This window comes from Oryctolagus cuniculus, chromosome X (genome assembly GCF_051225735.1).
Source record: "Oryctolagus cuniculus isolate XC-2025 breed Fujian yellow rabbit chromosome X, ASM5122573v1, whole genome shotgun sequence".
Classification (NCBI taxonomy): domain Eukaryota; kingdom Metazoa; phylum Chordata; class Mammalia; order Lagomorpha; family Leporidae; genus Oryctolagus; species Oryctolagus cuniculus.
In genome coordinates, this window is record NC_142888.1 from 77,663,662 (window position 1) to 77,687,516 (window position 23,855).

The 23,855-nt window shown below is 43.4% G+C and overlaps 1 protein-coding gene, 1 long non-coding RNA gene and 1 pseudogene across 3 annotated transcripts in view; 2 read left to right on the plus strand and 1 right to left on the minus strand.

The window, feature by feature from the left end:
• The window catches only part of LOC127484884 (uncharacterized), a 250,294-nt gene extending 228,896 nt beyond the window's left edge, over positions 1-21,398 (plus strand). The window contains exon 5 of the long non-coding RNA XR_016227714.1: positions 20,382-21,398. This is a non-coding gene — a long non-coding RNA (uncharacterized LOC127484884). The remainder of the gene's footprint in view (positions 1-20,381) is intronic.
• Positions 17,892-18,735, plus strand: LOC149119681 (nmrA-like family domain-containing protein 1 pseudogene; annotated as a pseudogene).
• Positions 21,377-23,855, minus strand: part of LUZP4 (leucine zipper protein 4) — a 32,200-nt gene continuing 29,721 nt past the window's right edge. Inside the window, exons 7-8 of one of the 2 annotated variants that reach the window (XM_008272906.5) lie at positions 22,296-22,416; positions 21,377-21,585 (exon numbers count right to left, since the gene is read on the minus strand). In XM_008272906.5, the coding sequence (XP_008271128.1) occupies positions 21,517-21,585; positions 22,296-22,416 (190 nt within the window). In that variant the 3' untranslated portion in view covers positions 21,377-21,516. The remainder of the gene's footprint in view (positions 21,586-22,295; positions 22,417-23,855) is intronic. The other variant, XM_089323848.1, reaches the window with a different exon arrangement.

The window sequence follows — 23,855 nt, forward strand, 5'->3', positions numbered from 1 at the left end:
TCTGCTGTTAAATACTTGGAATGTGATTTAAAACCACACCAGGCCTACAAGATAGGTATTAATAATGCAAAGTAGTTATTATGTCTACACTTGAGAGGTTTTTTATGAAGTTAGGTGAACCTACAGCCAGTGATGGAGCTTTATGTGAATTATCTATGCCTTTCTTAGTAGCCCTTACGAAGTACTATTTCTTATTATTAGGTATTATCCCAATTTTGTAGATGAGAAAACTAAGGATCAGAAAGATACAGTAAATTGCTCCAAACTGAACTAATAGAAAACAAGAGTCCGTTCAAATTCAATTCCAGATTTATCTCAGAGTCTGTTCATTTCATTATACCATGCTGCATCCACAGGTCACTAACCTAAATTTGCCACTAAGCCAGCTCTATGTTCATACCTAGAATTTTCTGGGTTCCTAATTTTATAATGTTGGTTTCATTGACTTCCAAGTTTCTTTCCAGCCATAACCACCTATGTCAAGGTCTAAGTTAAGGTCTTTGTTTAAAGAGTCAATGAAGCATTTGTGTATACGCTAGTAAATTCCATCTGGACAGTGCTTTCATTGGATGATCAGTTGCATCATTTTTCTTGACAAGTTCTTTCTTGTATAAAGGGAGGAGGGATAGCTCAGTGCTCTGGCTGGGTACATTCCAAGTACGGCCTGAGGGAATGGAGCCTATTGAAGGTAGAGATAGTTGGTGCTGCTTCTGTAATTGAAATTCTCATCGTGACAAAGACCGTTCTGTTGTCAGTGTCTTTGCTGCCTAACATTGCTTCTGAATGACTTTCCTCTCACTGTTTTCTACCACACCAAATTTTAAGGAGTGCTGTCACATGGAAGAGTGGGAACTAGACAAGCAATTAACATCAGAAGACATGAGTGCTAGTCACAGTTCTTTCAGTCATAGCTGCAGGAACTCAGGCAAGGAGTTTCTCTTCTCTTGATCTTTCGTTCTTTAACCCACATAGGGGTTGCCTTGGATATCAAATTAGATAATGGTGTCAAGTCCTTTTTGGAGAGAGAGAGAGCGAGAGCGAGAGCGAGAAAGAGAGAGAGAGAGAGAGAGAGCTCCCATTCAATGGTTCTCTCCCCAAATGCCCACAAAAACAGCCACAACTGGACCAGGGCCAAAGCTAGAAGCCAAGAATTCAATCAGGTCTGCCACACTGGTCACAGGAATACAACTACTTGAGCCATCACTGTGGCCTCCCAGGGTCTGCATTAATAGGAAGCTGAGTCAGGAGTTGGAGCCATGTATTGAACCCAGATACTATGATGAAGGACATGCCATGGGCATCTTTCTTTTTTTTAAGATTTATTTATTTATTTGAAAGTCAGAGTTATACAGAGTGAGAAGGAGAGGCAGAGAGAGACAGAGAGAGAGGTCTTCCACCCGATGGTTCACTCCCCAGATGGCCTCAATGGCCAGAGCTGCGCCAATCCAAAGCCAGGAGCCAGGAGCTTCTTCCGGGTCTCCCACGTGGGTGAAGGGGCCCAAGGACTTGGGCCATCTTCTACTGTGTTCCCAGGCCATAGCAGAGAGCTGGATTGGAAGTGGAGCAGCCGGGACTTGAACCAGCACCCATATGGGATGCTGGCACTGCAAGCGGTGGCTTTACCAGCTGTGCCACAGCGCTGGTCCCTGGGCATCTTAACTGCTAGAACAAATACCTGCACCTCATAGTCCCTTTTAAAAGCTAGATTTTTCTTTTAAAATACATAGTCACACCAATATTTGATTAGTTGCAGAATTCCTTTAAAGCCATAGAATTTTAGCATGGAAATAAATAGATCTTACATATCTACTTCAGTTGTTACAAAATTTTTTATAAATAAAATGCTCATTTGAATAGAAACCTTATTAGAAAGAATGATCAATAAAAAGGTAGAAGGAGGATTTAGCTGCCCTGCTTGTAGCAAAGGTTTTTGTGTGCCAATTCTGCTCTTTACCCACACAAATTTCCCTGAGTTCTCTACCCAGAACCCTAGATTCCCATAGCAACAGTTTGAGGGGCAGGCATGTGGTACAACAGTTAAGTTGCCACTTGAGATGCCTGCATTTCACATGGGAGTGCCTGGTTCAAGTCCTGTATACTTCTCTTCTGATCCAGCTTTCTGCTAATGCACACCCTGGGAGGCAGCAGATGATGGCCCAGGTACCTAGGGTTCCTGCCACCCAGACGGGAAAGCTGGATAGATTTCCCGACTCCTGGCTTTGGCCTGGCCCAGCCCTGGCTGTTGTGTTCATTTGAAAATAGACTAGTGGTTGGAAGATCTTTCCATATGTCTCTCTGCCTTTCAAATAAAATTAAAATAAATTTTGAAAAATTTTAAAGGCAATCTTTACAAAAACAAACACAATTTCAAAATCTCTTATATAATCTACATCCTCTTTTACCAATGGATCTGAAGCCCGGAGAAGGAAATGGGCTTGCCCAGTGCCATCCACCTCATACAGGGACAGCTGGGACTAGAAAGCACACAATAGACACAATATGGCAGTATATTTTTCTTGTGTAGTGGCAACTTCATTTGAGAGACAGACCAGGACACTTTATTGGATGTGAAATGTCTGAGTGGATTATGTAGATTGTTTTGATTCAGGTATTTTGATGTGAGGGGTACAAACCTCAACAATCTGACTCCAGAATTTATACTCTTTATGTTTTAAAAGTTCATACCATGACGTCTTTTACATAGTAGATACTAAATATATGTTAACTTTCTTCTGGTCTTACTGGCAATGGGTGCTATTTGGACAATCATAAGTTAGGGTGGTAAAGAAAGGAGGAGGAGGAACTCAGACACTTGAACGCCGAATCAGATCATTTCAAAAGGTAAACATGGAGTTAACATTACTATTTGTAATCACCTTCCCAAGTTCCCACTCTCCGTAGCATCCCCTCTCTACCCTTGAAAATCATCCAGTTTGATCTTCAAGTCAGTGCACTAGAGCTGGCTGCCTTCCTGCCATGGGACTTCATCCAAACCTACACCTACACAAACCATGTGTCTACTCCCTCCTGTATCTCATTAAAGGCCATGTTGACGATCCAAACAGAATGGGAAAATTATGTTTGAGGAGAAGACTGTATGCCTGGATTCACTTGGCTAGGGCAGATTATGCCTGTCTGCAGAAGTTCACTCTGATGAAAGAGGGAATTCTGTTTCCTATCCTCTCAGGATATAGTCTGTAATAAAGTTGCATTTGTCTTGCACTTCATACTCTCCAAAGAACTTTTGCAGATGTTATCACATATGATCCTCACAAGAAACTTGTGAGCGAGGCAGAACTAGTTCATTCAATAAGTATTTAATACATCCTACTACGTGCCAGGCCCTGTGCTATGCCTTGGCTTAAGCCTATGAAAAAAAATTAACTCCTCCTTGTCCTCCAGAACAACACAAATGTCAAGTTTTCAGAGAGAGCGAGCTGCCCTTTTCTTCCTCTTCTGTCCTCATATACTGCTTATATTCTTCCTAGAACTTAGCACAATTTAATTATAGATTTTTTTTTTACTGTCTGGCTTCCCTGCTTGCACTGTAAGCTTCAAGATGGTTAAGACTTTGTCATGCTCCCCACACAGCACAGTGGGAAAGACTGCATAGTCTGCTAAAGGGAAACATACAGGTACACCCAGAAGCATAATCAACTAGTCTTGATGCCTTGGAAGAAGTCCGTTAAGAGTAGGGATCTAAAAGCTAGAGGAACAAATTCTTTTTCTATGGATCAGGAAAAGCTTACAATTGAGCTGAATCTTGAAGGATTATATGAGAACAGGATAAATACTCCCACAAAGTGATTATAGTATAGCCATCCATAGTAGCTTGAAAGTGTAAAATAGCATGCCATACTCTAGGAACTCTTAAGGTTTTTGATTTCTGAAGCATTTAAGAGTGAAGTGATAGTGTGTTTGACATAGCAGATAAGATGCAATATGGGATACTCATATCCCATATCTGAGTGCCTGGTTCGAGTGTTGGCTACTCTGCTTCTGATCCAGCTTCCTGCTAATGTGCCTGGGAGGCAGCAGTTGATGGTCTAAGTACTTGGGTCCCTGCCACTTACATGGGAGACCCAGATTAAATTCTGGGCTCCTGGCTATGGCCTGGCCCAGCCCCAGCTGTTGCAGGTGTTTGAGGTTAAACCAGTGAGTGGTACATCTCTTTTTCTTTCTCTCTCTCCCCCATTCTCTCTGCCTATGAAACAAATAAATTTAAAAAAAAAAAGTGATGTGAGTTGGTGAGAGATGAGCTTGAAGAAGCAGGAGCCACGTTAGCAAGAGGACTTTGAATGCAGTACTTCCCAATTTGAGCTTCATTCCACAAACAATAACAGCTGCCACTTATTAATGACTTCCATTCACATAACAACAGCTACTACTTGTTGATTACTAACTAAGCTGAGTACATATATTTTCATTTTAAGACCTCTTTATTATAGGGCATTTCACACATGTATAAGTAGAAAAAGTGGCATAATCAACTTCCATAGATGTACCTATTAGTCAGCTTCAATGATCATTAACTCGTGCCAAGTGTAATCTCTGTACATAAAAGATACCCACCAAACTTAATGGCATATGACAACAGGATGTTTTTGTATCTCATGACTTGAGGAGGCAGGGAGTTGGAGAGGGCTTTCCCAGGCAGTTCTGCTCCCTGTAGCACCAACTGAAGCCACTCGGTAGTACTCAGCTGATGGATGAGCTTGTCGGGAGGGTCCAAGACAGCTTCACTCTTGGATCTGGTGGCTTGATGGAAAGGGCTGGAAGGCCAAGGTGAGCTGCAACTGTTGACAGGAGTACGTGGATGAACTCCAGCCTTTCTGGCATGGTGGTCTGAGGATAGTCAGATCCCTTACTGGCCTCTCCCTGAGCAAGTGCCATAAGAGAGCTAGATGGAAGCTTCATGACCTTCTCTGACCCTGCCTCAGGAGTCACAGAGCTTCAGTTCTGCCATATTGGTTCTAAGTGAGTTTTAAGGCTGTCTAAGATTCAAGGGGACAGAATTAGATTCGACCTCTTAAACTTGGGTTGATGGCAAGGTCACGTTGTAGAAGAGCATGTAGGATGGGAAATACTCTTCCAGCTGTATTTGGAAAACCATATCTGCCACACCAGTCTTGTTCTGCCTTTACCCTCCCTCCCCACCTCTAGGGACTCTCTGGAACTCACATTTTCATCACTAAACATCACATTTTCATCTGCAAATATTTCTGCATATATGGATTCCTCTGTTACCCCACCCCAATGAGTTTATCATTTTTATTATCATTTTATGAATGAGGAATGTAAAACCAGAAGTTTGTATTGCTTGTCAAAAGCCACAAAACTAGTAGGTGCTTCAGGAAAAACTTGAACCTAAAGTGTTGGATTCTAGTGCCTGTGTTCTTTCCATGATCTTCTTTTTTACAGTAGAGAGCTCCCAGGGCGTTTTAACTAGTGAAGTAATACAAGCCTGGCCTATTGAGAAGATCTTCCTAGTTGCAGTGTAGAAGGTTAATTGGAAGGGGCCTACGTGGAGACAGAGAAACCAGCTAAGAGGCTGTAATTAGTCTAGGCCAGTGCTTCTCCAATTTTAATGTGCATATGAATCAGCTAAAGAGCTCGTTAAAATGCTGCTTCTGACTTCCTGGGTCTGGGTGGAACCTGAGATTCTGTATTTCTAACAAGCTGCTGCTTGGCAGAAGAGCACATGTAAAGTAGCAAGGGCCCAGGATGAGGATGATGAGAGCCGGAACCAGGGAAGTAATATTGGAAAATAGGGAGTAGCAGAGAGAAGAAGACAGAAAGTATCAGAATTATTTAACAATAGACAGTACCATTCCCATTTTCCAGCGGATTCATAGGGAGGGTTAAAGGAGTTCACAGATTATATGCCTAGTTAGCAACTAAGTTAGGCCGAGAACCTAATCCTGCCAATTTCTCATCCCACTTGTGAACCATCCAAGGAAAGTCACACAAGACAGCTGCAAAGCATGAGTGTTGTAAATAAAACCAAACAATGGCAGTCTTTTACCAATGCATTACACACGGAATTTTGTTCACATTTGCTTTGTTTTAAATTTTATTTCCCTAATTCTTTCTTTTTTAAAAAACATTTATGGGGCCCCCGCTGTGGCGCAGCAGGTTAACGCCCTGGCCTGAAGCTCCAGCATCCCATATGGGCACTGGTTCTAGTCCCGGCTGCTCTTCTTCCGATCCAGCTCTCTGCTGTGGTCTGGGAAAGCAGTAGAAGATGGCCCAAGTCCTTGGGCCCCTGCACCCACGTGGGAGACCCAGAAGAAGCTCCTGGCTTCAGATCAGCACAGCTCTGGCCATTGCGGCCATCTGGGGAGTGAACCATCGGGTGGAAGACCTCTCTCTCTGTCTCTACCTCTCTCTGTAGCTCTTTCAAATAAATAAAATAAATCTTTAAAAATAAATAAATAAAAGTAAAAATCATTTATGTATTTAGAAATAAGTCTGGGGCCGACACTGTGGCGCAGTAGGTTAATCCTCCACTTGCGGCGCCAGCATCCCATATGGGCTCTGGTTCTAGTCTCAGCTGCTCCTCTTCCAACCCAGCTCTCTGCTGTGGCCTGGGAAAGCAGTAGAAGATGGCCCAAGTCCTTCAAGTCCTTGGGCCCCTGCCCCCACATGGGAGACCGGGAAGAAGTACCTGGCTCCTGGCTTCAGATCAGTGCAGCTCCGACTGTTGTAGTCATTGGGAGTGAACTAATGGATGGAAAACCTTTCTCTATGTTTGTCCCTCTCACTATCTGTAACTCTACCTCTTAAATAAATAAATCTTAAAAAAAAAAAAAGAAGAAGAAGTCTGAGTTAGAGAGAGGAAGGGACAGAGATCTTCCACCCATTGGTTCACTCCCCAAATGGTTCTGATAGCCAGGGCCAGGCCAGGCCAAAGCCAAGAGTTTCTTCCAGGTCCCCCACGTGGGTGGCAGGGGCCCAAGCACTTGCGCCATCTTCAGCTGCTTTCTCAGGCCATTATAAGGGAGCTAGATAGGAAGTGGAGCAGCCAGGACTCGAGTGGGTACCCATTTGGGATGCCAGCATCGCAGGTGGCAGCTTTACCCACCAGGCCCCAGTGCAGGCCCCTCTAATTATTTCTTAAACTCTCTGTGCATATCACCATTTCTCTAGCATAACGTGGAGCATATGATAAAAAATAAATCATGGGATGGGCATTGTGGTACAGCAGGTTAAGCCTCTGTTTGCCAAGTTGGCACCCATAAAGGACTACTGGATTCAAGTTCAGACTACTCTGCTTCCAGTCCAGCTTCCTGCTAATGCACACACTCAAAGGAAGCAAATCATGGCCCAAGTACTTAAGTCCCTGTTGCCCATATGGAAGACCTAGACGGAGCTCCAGGCTCCTGGCTTTGTCTTGGCCTTCTCCTGGCTATTGCAGGCATTTGGAGAGTGAACCAACAGATGGAAGTTCTCGCTCCATCACTTTGCCTTTCAAATAAGTAAATATTTTAAAAATCATGTTTTACTCTAATAAGGTAAATAAAGCAGCATTTTCTGGTGTTCAGTTAGGAGCACTTGTATATCTAGGAGCTACACTAATGAGACACTGGGCCTTCTATCCTGGTTTGATTGAGGGAAGACTTCACAGAGCGGGTGGCATTTGACTGGGAGCTCACAGTATAGGAAGAACCTAGATGAAAGGAATGAGGGAAAAATTTCCAGAAGCAGGATGGTGGGAATGAGATCCAAAGGCAGGGGAATATATAATGTGAACTGCACATATGTGTTACATGGGAAGCCTCTGCTCTCATTTCCAAAACTATATATATCTGTTATAACAAAAAGAGAAAACTGTAGGTAGCCTTTTCTGTACCAGTTGTTTCAGAGAATTCCCATTGCAATAGAACGCCTACCAACCACTTAGGGTGGTGAGAGTTAGGGATGGGAATGGGGATAGGAGGCAAAGAGATGAATACCCTAACCACATACCCATTTGTTTATCTGAATGGGCATGTGTTTAATGATTATCCCACCCCCTTGGGGGTGGGGGGAGGTGCTCTTTCTCTTCATTTCAGGCCCTGTCCACTCCCTCTCATGCCCAGGACACGTCCTCAAACGCAGGGGCTTTACGTTTAACCATTTGAGGAACTCCTAGACTGTTTTGCAAATTTTACAATCTGAGCAGAAATGTGTGAGGCCTCCTTATCAACACTTCTTATTGTATGACTTTTTAAGATCTTTATTATTTTCATTTTATTTGAAAGGTAGAAAGACAGAGAGAGAGAGGTAGTGAGAAAGCCGGGGTTGGGGGGACTGAGAGATTTTCCATCTGCTGGTTCATTCCCCAAATGCCTGCAATAGCCAAGGCTGGGCAAGGACAAATTCAGGAGCCCAGAACTCTGTTCAGGTCTCCCACATGGGTGGCAGGGACACAAGCACTTGGGTCATTGCCTGCTGCTTCCCAGAGTACACATCAGCAGGAGCTGGAATTGGAAGGGGAGCTAGGACTCAAACACAGGCACTCTGATATGGGATGAATATGTCCCAAGCAGCGCCTTCACTGATGTGCCCAATGCCTGCTCCATATGCCTTTTTGATTGTGGCCACCCTACTGGGTATGAAGTGGGATCTGACTGTGGTTTTGGCATTTCCCTGACAGCTAATGATGCTGAATACCTTTCCGTGTCTTATTTCCAATTGGCTCTGGACTGCTGATTATAAGCATCTCTTCCCCACTCTGGCAATACAGATGACCCAGCAATTCTACAATGTACAAGGGTACTTCAAAAAGTTCATGGAAAATGGGATCAAAAGATATGTTTATTTTGGTGGGAAAAAATGTAAATCTGTGCATAGTTTTTTCATCATATGCATTCTCTTTTTGAAGGCCCCTTGTGTGATCCAAAAATTAAAAACATATTTTCACATAAAAAACTATATAGGGCCGGTGCTGTGGCATAGCGGATAAAGCCGCCACCTGTGGTGCCGGCATCCCATATGGGCGCCGGTTTGTGCCCAGCTGCTTCACTTCTGATCCAGCTCTCTGCTGTGGCCTGGGAGAGCAGTGGAGGATGACCCAGGCCCTTGGACCCTGTACCTGCGTGGGATACCCAGCGGAAGCTCCTGGCTTCGGATCAGTACAACTCTAGCCGTTGCAGCCAGCTGAGGAGTGAACCAGTAGATGGAAGACCTCTCTCTCTCTGCCTCTCCTCTCTCTGTGTAACTCTTACTTTCAAATAAATAAATAAATCTTTTAAAAAACTTTATAGGAATGCTCATAGTAATAATATTTGTAACAGCCAAAAAGTGGAAACAACTCAATTGTCCATCAAGTTATGAATATATGAATGTAAGTGGTATAACCATACAATGGAATCCTCATTTGGCTGTAAAAAGAAATGAAGTATAATACATCATAGATGAACTTGGAAAACATACCAGGTGAAAGAAGTCAGACACAAAATGTCACATGAGTCCATTCATAGGAGATATTCAGAAGAGGTAAATCCAGGGGTGAGCATTGTGGCACAACAGGTTAAACCACTGCTTGGGACCCCTGCATCCCATATTGGAGTGCTGCTTCGAGTCCTGGCTCCTCTGCTTCTCATCCAGCTTCCTACTCACGCATCCTAAGAGGCAACAGGTAATGGGCCAAGTGCTTGGCCTCCTGGCCACTCAGATGGGAGACTCAGATGGAGTTTCTGGCTTCAGCCTGGCCTACCTCTAGCTGTTGTGGACATTTGGGAAGTGGACCGATGGATGTAAGCTTCCCCCCTCTCTCTCTGTCACTCTGCTTTTCAAGTGGATGAAAATAAATGAACGTTTTAAAAATGAAGTAAGCCCATAGAAACAGAAAACAGTGCGGTGGTTACCAGAAGGTAGTGGGAGGGTGAATCATGAGTAGCTGCTTAATTGATATAGGGTTTTATTTTGGAGTGATGGGAAAGTTCTGGAACTAGATGTGTGCCACTGAGTTCTTCACTTTAAAGCAGTTAATTTTATGTTAATTTCATCTCAAGGAACCAGTTGGAAGCAGCTCTAGCAACTACTGCCTGAAGGTTTTTGTCCTCCAAAGTCAGATCACACTGTTCATGCCTCAGGATAGTCACATGCCACCACTGAGGCAATGAGTACAGAAAGGACTAGCAACTTGAATGGGAAGGAAGTGAACCCCTGGAGGGCACAAATTCAATACCATCTCAAATACAGTATTCTGACTTTAAAAGATTTACTTAATTATTTGAAAGGCAGAGTGACAGAGAGCTTGCATTCATTGTTCACCCTCCAAATGGCCACAACAGCTGGAGCTGGGCCAGGCTGAAGTCAGGAGCCAGATAGTCCATCAGGGTCTCCCACATGTAGGGGGCGGGGCAGGGGCCCCAGTACTTGGGCCTTCTGCTACTGCCTTCCCAGGGACATTAGCTGGATGGGAGCAGCCAGGACTCCAACCAGCACTCTCCCATATGGGGTTACTGGCATCCTGCTGTGCCACAATGCCTGTCCCCTACCAAGTAAAGAAACAAGCTGATAGAAGATAAATGACACAGCTGGTTCAGCCAAGCATTATGACCAAATGCGGTAACTGGAAGAAGGTTATCCTCATCCGTAACCTCTCCATTTTCCACTCTTCCTTTTTTTAAATTTTTTTCCTCAGTTCTCTAATCTGGATGCGTTTTCATAAGAGTCTATCTAGCATAGTTATTCAAACCAAGGTATAAAATATACTTTTTTAAAAAGCAACACTCTATTATAGAATTTTCATATATAGTATTTGTGGCATCTGCTGGTATATATTTAATATATTTTTATTTATAAAAGTATTTATTTTACTGAATGGGTATTTGGTTGATGGATGGAGTATCTTTTTTAAAGATTTTTATTTATTAATTTGAAAGGCAGAGTTACAGAGAGGCAGAGCAGAGAGAGAGGGAGAGAGAGGTCTTCCATCCACTGGTTCATTCCTCCAAATGGCTACAATGGCCAGAGCTGCGCCAATCTGAAGCCAGGAGCCAGGAGCTTCATCCTGGACTCCCATGCAGGTGCAGGGGCCCAAGGACTTGGGCCATCTTCTACTGCTTTCCCAGGCCATAGCAGAGAGCTGGATCAGAAGTGGAGCAGCTGAGATTAGAACCAGTGCCCATATGGGATGCTAGTGCTGCGGTGGAGGCTTAATATTACTACTATGCCACAGCACTGATCCTGATGGAGTTTCTTAAAGCAAGTCACAGATAGCAACACATATATTCATAAAGGAAAGCAGAAATAGGGATGGGCAGTTGGGATGCCCATAGCCTATGTCAGAGGGCCAGGATTCAAGTCACAGCTCAGCTTCCTCTTTCAGCTTCCTGATAATGCTCATCCTGGGAGGCAGCAGATGATGGCTCAAATGCATGGGTCCCTGCCACTCACGTGGGAAATGTGGATTGAGTTTCTGGCTCTTGGCTTTAGCCAGGGCCAGCCTTGGCTGTTGTAGGCATTTGGCAAGTGAGTTAGCTGATGGAAGATCTCTCTCTCTTTCTCTGTCTGCCTCTTCCCTCTCTGTGTGCTTTTCAAATAAATAAAATAAACTTACAAATTGTAAAAAGAAAAGCTGTGATACAGTAAAACACAAACAAACATGAAGTCTACTATGGGTTGCCAGTAGAGGATCTGGGCTTAGTTTTACTGAGCTCACCACTAACTAGTTATAAGATCATGGACAGCCGGTGCTGCGGCTCACTGGGCTAATCCTCCGCCTTGCAGTGCCGGCACACTGGGTTCTAGTCCCGGTCGGGGCGCCGGATTCTGTCCCGGTTGCCCCTCTTCCAGGCCAGCTCTCTGCTGTGTCCCCGGAGTGCAGTGGAGGATGGCCCAAGTGCTTGGGCCCTGCACCCCATGGGAGACCAGGAGAAGTACCTGGCTCCTGGCTACGGATCAGCGCGGTGCGCCGGCCGCAGAGGCTATTGGAGGGTGAACCAACAGGAAGGAAGACCTTTCTCTCTGTCTCTCTCTCTCACTGTCCACTCTGCCTGTCAAAAAAAAAAAGAAAAAAAAAAAAGATCATGGAGAAGTTGTTTAAGTTCTTAGTCTCAGACTTCTTTCCCTAAAAGGGGTGGGAATGGGAATGGGAATGGGAATGGGAATGGGAATGGGAATGGGAATGGGAATGGGGGTAGGGGGTAGGAGAGACTGGATTTTGACTTTACAGCATTAGAATTCTGTGATTACTTGAATCCCTCTAGGGATATTTGAATCTTAAAAGGGGGACAAATATTGAATGTCCCAAGTTATCTGGCAAAGCCAAGAGGTTTGGAGGAGCATTAGTTAGAGCCATGGGGATAGGCGGATAGGCGGATTGCTCAGAGTCCTTAAAGTGACCCTTTGCAGGTAGCCCAAAGCATTTCCACAGAAGGTGTCCTTAACTACCACAACTGCCAAGTGTGGCTCTCAGAAATGCAGGAACGATGCCATCGTTCCTCTTTACCAGTGTACTGTCAGGATTAGTTGTCTAAACGGCCTGGAGATCATATATCCAAATGAAATCGTGAGACAGTGCTGTTAAGCATAAAATGTTTTCCAATTTCAAAGAAATGTCCATTTTCTGAAGTGTCCAAACACTTCACAACTTGTTTAACCATAAGGGTTACTTTTATCGTAGCCTGGGAGAAGTTAGTGAAAGGCTTTGGGAAGCTGGATGCTGCCATCTGCTGGTTGATAGGCAGCACAGAGATTGAGTAGGGAATTTCGCCAGATGCACAGCAAGAAACACAAACCGAGCCGGCGCCGTGGCTCAATAGGCTAATCCTCCACCTTGCGGCGCCGGCAAACCGGGTTCTAGTCCCGGTTGGGGCGCCGGATTCTGTCCCGGTTGCCCCTCTTCCAGGCCAGCTCTCTGCTGTGGCCAGGGAGTGCAGTGGAGGATGGCCCAGGTGCTTGGGCCCTGCACCCCATGGGAGACCAGGAAAAGCACCTGGCTCCTGGCTCCTGCCAGGATCAGCGCGGTGCGCCGGCTGCAGCGGCGGCCATTGGAGGGTGAACCAGCGGCAAAAGGAAGACCTTTCTCTCTCTGTCTCTCTCTCTCACTGTCCACTCTGCCTGTCAAAAAAAAAAAAAAAAAAAAAAAAAAAAAAAAAAAACCTCCATACAACTTAATGGCATGAAATATACAAATTGAAGAGCAACTGAATTACTTTTGTGGCTTATTATTTTACCCATATTTTCTGATGTAAAATTTATTATTTCAGGAATTTGTAAAATATGAAAAAGGTGAACATGGGAAAATACAAATTCGCTATATAGTTCCAAATTCTAACACATGTTGGTGCATTTTTGGCAATCTTTGTTTTTTGCATGTTTTGCAATACTGGTTCATTCAAAATTCCATTTTTCCATGTCTCTGAATTTCATTCAATATTTATGAAGCATCATCTATATGTTAGGCACTTTATTAGGCTCTAGAAGTAAAACATTGAAGAAAAAGAAATCTCCCAAGTCTCTGCTTTCATTGAACTTGCATTCAAGGATAAGGGGCAATAATAAACATATAATGAGATATAATTAAATGTCAGATGATGATCAATGCTGTGAGGAAAAGAGCATGATAAGGGATAGTGATTGTGGTGCTACTTTGAGGAGTCAGATGGGTAAACAGGCAGTCATTGGAAACTGGGGTGCATTTCCTTAGGAATCTCCAATTTCAGCATGAGAATAGCAGTGAGTGGTGATTCCATTCTCCTGAGCTCACAGTTTATTGTGAAAACAAGTTACCTATCTCACCCTTCTGGATGGCTTTTTTGTTTTATGGTGAGTAAGCAAGACAAGATAAAGGATTGCAAATCAGGTCTTTTGATGGGTTTGTCCCTGACTTGTAACTGAATGTCAATCTCACTGTCAAGTTTTTTGTTTTTGTTTTTGTTTTTCCAAAATTGTGCTTAAAAATCCCACTACCACTGGCCACTTCAGGTTTTGCTTCTCTTGGAGCTCCTCTCCATGCCACTGTGGCTGGAGGTCTGACTCTAATAAATCTTGCTTTTAAACCTTTAAATCTTGCTTTTCTCTTTGCCTTGTCTGCTTGGAAATTCTATGTGAGACAAAGAACCAAGGTAATAATATCTTCTCTGCCACCGTTTCACCAGTAACACTACTTTAGATAGGCCTCTGTGAGGTCAGGCAAGTGACATTTGAATACTAACCCAAATGACCAGAGGGAGCCATGCAAATGGGGGGTCCTCAAGGGGGAAAGGCAGTCCAAATGATCAGAGGCAGGAGCATGCTTACCATGAGGCACACCAAAGGTGGCAGGAAATGTGTGTGTGATATGAAAACCGAAAGGAAGGATTAGAGCACATCAAATTTAAAAGGAGCTAATCCATGCACAGGTAGGGTTTGTCTGTATAGCTTTCCTCCATTACTGTGCATTTAACATAACAGAGCTGGAGCTTGAGGCATAAGCAGGATCCAGTCAACAAAGGAGAGAAAGAGCATCTCAGAAAGAGACAATATTGAAGCAAAGGCATGAATACTAGAGTTTATGAGTGTGGGCTCTGGGACTCAAAAGATCTAGGTTCAGATCTCAGCTCAGGCATTTCTAACTGTACCAAGACTCCCAGCTTCAGTAACCAATAATCAGTTGGTACATCATAGGCAACATCTCTAGGAACCCTAAGAGCAGACGTGGTTGACTACACTGATAAGCAGGTTACAGATCCAGCCAAGCAGAGACTCAACCAGCATCTATTATTATTATTATTATTATTATTATTAAGAAAAGCAAGATTTATTTAAGTCAGAGACCTCCAGCCAGAATAATCTGGAAGGGGGCTCCAAGAGAGGCAAAAACCCAAAGGGGCTGATGGTAGTGGGGTTTTTAGGTACAATTTGGGGGGACAAGCTGTCAGTCAGTACAAGGCAGGGACAAACCCATCAGAAGATCTGATTTGTAATCTTTTTACCCTGGCTGGCTTGCTCTTGATAAACAAAAGAGCCATCAGAAGGGTGGAATACCTAATTTGTCTTAGAGTAAACTGGGAGCCCAAAAGGATGGAATCACCATTCCCTTGCTAGTCTCATGGTAAAATTGGAAATTCCTAAGAAATGAAGCAGGCACTTTTGTCCTGCAAAAGGTAACTTTTGGGGAAAGCAAACATTTTGCATCCTCCATTTCCACCGGGACTACCTTGACTGTCCATTAACCTGTCTGACTCCTCACAGTCCGTCTCCCAGAATGGACCCTAATGCTGTAAGTGGTATGGGACAAAGTAGGGAACAGCAGTCAAGACAGGGTTCCAGCAGGAGGTGGCCTCTCGAGGGGGATGCAGTGCCAGCTTGCAGAAACTGTTCCCATTTGAGATTTCGTGTGCATGGCCACCTAGAATTTCACTGTTTCAAGTCTGGAGAAAATGAATCTAACAAGGACTTTAAATACACAGGGTCTAAAACAAAAGGACAGAATCACTACTAGAAGACCTAAGAAAGGTCCTGTCCAAACCATGAGGAAGTTTACCCATTGACAGGCAAATAGAAACTGACAGAAAGGGCTTTATTATCAGGTGGGCTTTAAGGCCTGGCCAGATATGAGGCCCAGACCTATCCATCTCTTCACATGAGGTACTGGAAGAGACATCAAAAGGGAGCTGTGAACCTCTTCAGGGAAGGCACCCTGTTTGATATCAGAATTTGACCCCTTAAAATTGTATCTGAAGTGGCCCCTTAAAATTCCCCAGAAGTCCCATCTGGGTCGCCATATGATATTGGAATTCGGGTGCCATATGATATCACCATATGCTTATTAATAAATTCCCAATATTAATAACCCCAAGTGGGTTCTTGCCTAATATTTAGAGAAGAATTCTAAATACCGGCATAAATGAATGAGGCAGCGTGGTACATTTTAAGCTTTTACTCGGTGAGAGACATGCATAGGAGAGTGAGGGCTTTTTCTAAGAGAGAGGGGTAGATCTGGGTTCATACCAAGTACCAGGAACCAGCCACATGGAAGAGCATCTAAGCCAGAAAGCATAGGGTGGGTTGGCCTGAAGGCCACGTGCCCTGGAGGCTCAGGGCTGCAGCCAGCTCCCTACTGGCAAGATGCCAGGGTGAGGGAGGGAGAAAAGGGGTGGACACACCCTATTCCAGGCTTTTAATTCACTTTCAAAGGGGAGTGGTTAATTAACCTGATTGGCTGGTAGGCACTCAGGTGTAGCCAGGTAGGGGCATGAGGTCACACGGAGGCATGGTGAAGGCGTGGTCTTCCAGTTCACAAAACTAATCAATTTTAGCCTGTATGCCTGCCTACTTCATGTTGACTTCCATTACCTAGCTGGCCTGGGAGGAGAGCTGGCCTGAATAGAAGGTAGGTGGCATCTCTAAAAGGAAATTTACAGTTCTGCCTACAATGATACTCGTCCTACTTGGGTGTCCCCTCAACAGTGGTGGCTACTTTGGAAGCTGGGCTGAGTGATAGGCTTTTCTCAACTTAGAGCCAATAGGGTCTGTGGCTCTGACCTGGGAGTCCTTCAACTCCAGGGCAGTTCCGTTTCCAGTGACCCAGCTCTTGGCTGGCAAAGCTGCCAGGGCTTTTCATAAGCTGACTTCTGTGTCCATCTTAAGCCCTGGCTTTCCACATTGAAAACCAATGCCATTTGGGGTGGACTGGCCTGTTCTGTCTCCTTGATGGCAGATCACTGTGTAAAGCCTGCCACCTATCCTTACATTGCTCATAATGCCTGGCTTGCTCCTTTTGCTCCTCTTTCTGGTAAAGTAGACCATGGAGGCAGCCTTTAATGTCAGCCAAGAGGGTGCTCAATTCCGTAACTAATCTTTGGTGGACTGAGCTGGAAATCTATGGTCAAACATATTCTGATAGTAGCTTCAGCATCCATTATTATACACTGGATAGAGCATTAAGAGTGGGAATGTAGTAGAGGGGGAAAAGGGAGAGTTTAACACTTTAAAACTAAAAGGAAAGATTGATTTCAACTGATCTTAGCCAAGAATTTTACTTACCACTAAGGAAGAGTATACTGTGTAATCGCAAATTTTAAAATGCATCAGAATACTTTGGAGGGGGTGAGCATTGTGGTACAGCAGGTTAAGCCACCATTTAGGATGCCTGTATCCTATATGGAGTGCTGGTTCCAGGTCTGGCTACTTGCCGTCCAATCCAGCTTCCTGTTAATGCACATGCTGGTGGGCAGCAGATGAGGGTCCCAGTTCTTGGGTCCCTGCTTCCCATGTGAGAGACTTTTATGGAGTTCCTGGTTCCTGGTTCCATCCTGACCCAGCCCTGGTTGTTGCAGTGAACCAGCAGAGGAAAACTCTCTCCCTTCCCCTGTCCAGTCTGCATTTCAAATAAATAAGTAAATAAATAAATCTTTTCTAAAACAAACAAAAGCTCGGTAAGTACTGTTAAAAACGGAAGAAAATAAAAACTGGGAGCCGGTGCTGTGGAATAGATAAGGCTCCACCTGCAGTGTCAGCATCTCATATGGCTGGTCCACTTCCAATCCAGCTCCCTGCTAGTGCACCTGGGAAAAGAGAGGAAGATGGCCCGCGTGGTTGGGTCCCTGCACCCATGTGGGAGACCTGGAAGAAGCTCCTGGCTCCTGGCTTCAGCCTATCTCAGCCATTGCAGCCATTTGGGGAGTGAACCAGCAGATGCAAGACCTCTTTCTCTGTCCTTCTTTCTGTTGTCTGCCTTTCAAATAAATAAAACCTTAAAAAAAGAAGAAAGAAATTGGTATGCAACTCCTACTACCCAGAATATAACTCATTGTTTATACTTCAGTGTTTTTTTCCTTTTTTTTTTACATATACAAGGGAATTCAAAAAGTTCATGGATAATGCAATTAAAAGGTGAAGCTTATTGGTATTTCAGCTGCTATTGCTGCTCTGAGGACAGCTTTGCTACTCCAACTTTTTCTTTGCCTGGTAACATGGTCAACATGAAGGTAACTGCAGTGTTTGGAGCAACAGGTGCTCAGGGTGGCTCTGTGGCCAGGGCCATTTTGGACAGCAGACATTTTGCAGTGAAGGCATTGACCAGGGATGTGATGACTCAATGCCCTGGTGCTCTGGAACCTTTGGTGCTAAGGTGGTCAAAGGTGACCTGAATGACAAAGCATCTGTGGAGGCTGCCTTCAAAGGTACCTATGGGACCTTTGTGGTGACCAACTTTTAGGCTCATTTCAGTAGAGAAGGCTGTCAGAAGCTGGTGGCGGACACTGCCAAGCACCTGAGCCTGAAGCATGTGGTGTGCAGCAGCCTGCAGAATGTGCAGAAGCCGAGCATGGGCAGATTTGCCACACCACCCTTTTATGGTAAGGAAGGGGTGTAGTAGGATTTTTTGTCCATTGGCATCCCCATCTACTTAGCAATTTACTTTGAAAATGTTCTCACCTCTTGGGGCCTGTGAAAGCCCCTAAAGGCACTACCCATGGGGGATGTACTGACGATGGCATCTCCGTTGCTAATGCTGGAGCAGTTGTCTCAAACATCTTTAATTCTCCAGAGTTTTTAGGCAAGATCATGGGCTTCAGTGCAGAAGCACTAACAACAAAGCAATATGCTGATGTTTTGTTCAAGAGTTTGGGAAAAGAAATCCGAGATGCGAAGAACACCCCAGAAGCTTGGATTTCCTGCAGTGTAGTGGCCAATATGTGTCGATTCTAAATGAAGGCAGATGGTGATGACAACCTCACCCACAGACTGAATGCCGAAGTCAGAACCTTCAGCCAGTTTATTTCAGAGAACCTGGGAACTTTCAAAGCCTGGCCCTGACCAGCTGGCCTCTCTCTCCCATCATCCACTTTGATAGAATAGCTACATTAGAATGCAATTATCTGCAACACCAAAGAATTCCCTGTAGGAATTCAGTAGGAAACACTGCACTGGTGACCTGACACAGTGATTTGATTCAAGTATCTTTCCAGCTAGTGCTAAGGGTAGTTCATCTGTTTGCTGATGGCCCCAGAACTTTTGTAGTTCTCTCTCCCCAGTGGCCATGTCACCTCCCAAGGATCTGGCCTGAGGAGCTTGGAGCTTCTTCCCTAATGCCAATGGCAGCACACTCAGCTTTCTTCTCAGTGAGTCATCTCAAGCCCTAGCTCTGAAGCTCCCCCAGGCAGCTACAGTTTTTTCAAGTCCACCACAAAATTCTCAGTGAAACATTAATTTCCTTTCTTTTTTTTTAATCATTTCTGTAGAGAAAATAAAGTTTATTTTGGTAGAGAGCTTCTGAAAGTCATACATTTTTCATCATATGCATTTCCATGAACTTTTTGAAGACTCTGTGCATGGTTTTCAAAATTTTTTGCACCAAAATAAATTTGTCTTTTAGTTTCCTTTTCTATGAACTCTGCAGTACCCTTCTAGGGGTTGGTATTGTGGCACAGTGAGTTATCCCCCAATCAAAAGGCAGGTTCTAATCCCAGTTGCTCTGCTTCTGATCGGGTGTCCTGCTAATGTGCTGGGAAGGCAATGAAAGATGGCCTGAGTACTTGGTACCATTGCATCCCTATGGGAGACTAGGATGAAGTTCCTGGCTCCGGACCAACTGTTGCACCCATTTGGAAATTGAACAGTAGGTGAAAGATCACACTCACTTCCTCTCCATCATTCTGCTTTTCAAATAAATATGTAAATAAATTTTGAAGTACCTTCCTACGGCCAATTGGCATTGTTGAAACTGATGGTTTATGCTCCTAAACTTCTAATATTATTCAAGGTGGAGAGAAAACAGAGTTGTGAGTTATATGGCTGCTGGTTAATACAGCAGAAAGACTTTTAGAGCTTGGAAAACATTGCTGTTTCACTGCTTTATGCTGTTTCTACACATTACCTATCAACAAGCAAGACATTAAAAACAATATTTTTAGCTTTGTATTCTCTGCTTATAAAGGGCCTCAGACAACTAGTTTTCTCATATTCTGGTACTGGTGACACCGAATGGCACATTTCCATACATCAATTTATCAATATTCTAAATATATGTACTATTTGATCTAGCAATTCTACTTCCAGCCAATTGTCTTATGGAGTGAACTAGAGATGTACGGTAAAGATATAGGATCTCATCACAAGCATAATTTACACTTGATCTTAGCCAAAAGGCTGAGAAGTAATCCACAAGCATAATTCATGAAAACTCAAATTGGAAACAGCCTAACTGTCCAGCAATGGGGACCTGGATAAATGTGGTACAAAGATTTGCTATGAACAATCAGTCTTAAGTGACAAGAAAATAGGGGTGTAGATATTATAATTATTATGTGTATATATGTGTGTGACATCTTAGGTATTTTGCATTTTCTAAAATTTCTATAATGACCACGTATGGTTTTTATGATCAGAAGCAACACTCTACAAACCATCTGATACATATTTCTTAAGAAGCATCACGTAAACTGTCTTTCTCCATATTCCAGATTAGGAGTTTGCAGCAATAATCAAACCGAAGATCATTCTGCTTCTCAACACAAGGTTCTAAGAGTCTTTACTATGTGTTAATTTGGTTCAGAAAGCAATGGGGTAAGTAGACCAGACTAGACTCTAACTTTTCCTATATCTCTATGCTACATTCCATTTTCCTACAAGTAACTATTAAATATGAGGACAGAATTTGTTAAACTAGGCTAAAAGACGGGAGCCTTACATGGAAGTACCACTTAATTATAAAGTCACCACTTTGAGTTTTCTCCAAGAGCAGGCTTACCTGGAACAGCAGCTGAGGTTGAAATTATATTTTGTTAATCTATACCAGGATCACTGTTACTTTGGACCTCAAGTATCAATGGATGGGAAAACAGTTATGCCTTTCAATTAAGTTTTATTAACATGTTTACACAAAATAACAGGAGAAGAGTTTATAATTCTTACAAATTCATATCAAAAGTAAACATTAGGATACGAATTTAGCATTTTAATAAACAGAATTCAATCTTACTTTTCTGACACAGAATATTTGGTCATGAAAGACCCCTGTCAATTATCTTGCTTTACTGATAAAATGGAGCCTTCTCAAGAATCATACATAGATTCCAGAGCTCAAGGAAAAAATTTGGCCATAGATGCCAATTCTCTAGTGTTGAAAAGAAATGTAATTCTGAAAACATTGCTGGTTTGTAGAATCTCATTGTAAACTGCACTTGTTCTTGCTCATCTTCCTGCTCTTTCACGCAAACAAAGCTAAACATCTTTTTTCTTTCATGTAAGTACTTAGTTTTCACTGGTTACTCACATGGAAAATTACGAAGGAAAAATACTTTAACAAGGATAACAAAGGTAAGTGCTGAAAGAATGTCATATATACTCTTCAATATAAGTCACTACATTTGGGTTACTCATAACAATAAAAAAAGCTAAGTACTGAAAAAGTATAATATACACACTTCAATATAATTCACTGCAATAGGATTACTCACATAAAAACCTACAAAGGAAAATACTTTAACAAGGATAACAAGAAGTTAAGTATTGAGAGTATCGTATACACTCTTCAACATAATTCACTGCAATCTTCGTGTTAACAGATCTTTAGGAGGAAGGACATTTTGGTCATCATTAGTTTAATGATTCTTGTTTCTTCTGAGCTCTCAGACTAGAGAATCTCTCATTGAGTGACAGCTTAGTCTGTGAAGGAAAGAAAAAGCTTTTATTTTGTGAGTTCGCAATCTTGGAAAATATTCATGAAATTTGATTACTAAAATTAGACAGGGGTGGTTGGATGTCTCTGTGAGTTTGAATAAATGGCATAGAGCTCTCCTTGTGAACCTAGAAGAATGAAGTAGTTTGCCTGATGCTCTGCTAATGCCATCAAAGGGCTTCAATGAAAGAAAAGGAGGGAAAGCCTTTGTTTACCCCATAGTGTCAATGGGCAAGGTTCACAGAAGAAGGAGGGTCAAACTTACACCTGTGTAGTAATTAAATGCCTTAACTATGCCCAGGGATTTAGTGACCTGCCTTGTGAAGACTAAGGCCAAGTGATTTCCAGTAGGTGTTATTAGTATATAACCAACTGGAAAACCTCAAAGACTGCCCAAGACTTAACTTCCAGTTTCACCCTTTTATAAACTGCCCAACTGAGCCTAAGTTTTCTTTATCACCTAACAGTAATACTGCTTCCAATGCCACCACAAACCTTAAATCAGAAACCAGAGTTGCATTGCTCCGAGTACAGGTAGTGTATATTTATTACCATATATTGTCTATTTTCTTCATCTAGATCATATACTTTTATGAAGAACATAGTCTGCACATGGATGGAATGGTGTATTCTGGCTAATTTAGCTGGCTGCTAATATCTAATGAACAAGATTACTGTGTAATTATGTTGCATTTACCTGATTACCTAGTGCTTGAAACTCGAATTTGAAGTGTACTCTTTTGGGCGGGTGCAGAGAATTCTTGGTTCCACTACATTCAGTCTTCTGGAGTAAAGCTTTAATCCCAGGTCTCTGAGATCTGTCAATTAAGCATAATATTTAATAAAATATCTAGGACAGCCACTAATTTGTTAAGCTACTTTGGGCTATTCTAGGTCTCGCTTTTACCAACTGTAAAATGACAAAAGTATATTCAAGAACCTCTAAGGTTCCTTTTAGCAGTTAAGATTCAAGTTCTGAATCAGGGAGTATCTGTATACTATTCAAGAGGATCACATGCATGCATTAATCTAGGCTTTATAAACGGATTATTACAAAGTCTCTAGATAAGTTTTTTGACTATTAAAAAAATGCTAAAACAGGGGGCAGTGCTATGACACAAAGTGTTAGGCCACTTCCTGCAGCACCAGCATCCCATATTGCTGGCATCCCATATTAGAGCAATTGCTCTGCTTCTGATCCAGCTTCCTGCTAATATGCCTGGAAAAGCAGAAGATGGCCCAAGTATTTGGGCCCCTACCACCCATGTGGAAGACCCAGATGGAGTTCTGGGCTCCTGGCTCAGGTCCTGACCCAGCCCTGGCCATTTCAGCCATTTGGTGAGTGAACCAGTGGATGGAATATCTTTTTGTAACTCTGCTTTTCAAATGAATAACTCTTAAAAATGCAAAAATGGTTTTTGTGGGGAGCAACTCGGACTACACTAAGTTACTGGAATTAAGACTTATTCTATGCATCTGCTCTCCCACAATATGGCGCTGGGAGAGGAGTAAACAGCTTTTACACAGCTGCCTCCAGTTCGACCAGTAACCTGCAGGAGCTGATCCTGCTCCTGATTGGAGGAGAGCAGCATACTCGGCGTGTGGGTAGTGGAGTTGGGATTGGTGGAAGAGGACTATAAAGGAGGAGAGAGACAACATGCACCAGGAACACCTGAGGAACATCTGAGCAACCCCCGAGAGAGCCGGCCAGCGGTGTGCCACTCCCCCGCGGAAGTGGGGAAAGTAGCAGGGGGGCCCTCCCCTCCACGGAGGTGGAGGGACGGCAGCCAACCCGGGAAGAACCAGCAGCAAACCCGGGGAGGGCCGAGCAGACAAAAGAACAGCACAGGGTCCTGTGTCGTTCCTCCGCGAAGAGGGGGAGCGACAGGTTTTACTGTTATTTACAGTTAGTTATGCCTATATGCATTTTGGAACAAAAGTAGCTAGAGGGGCTGGTGATTGCAATGCAGTAGATTAAGCACATGCTTGGGATGCCTACATTCCATATTTGGAGTACTTGGTTTAAATTCTGCTCCTCTACTCTTTCTGCTAATGTGCCTTGGAAAGGCAGCTGATCATGGCCAAAGTACTTGCCTCACTACCAATGTGGGAGATCTGAGAACCCAATGGAATTCCTGGCTCCTGGACTGAGTCTGGTCTAAGCCTAGCAACTGTGGGATTTGGAGAGCAAACTAGCAATTGAAAGATATCTGTCTCTCCCTTTCTGTCACTCTGCTTTTCAAATAATTTTTTAAAA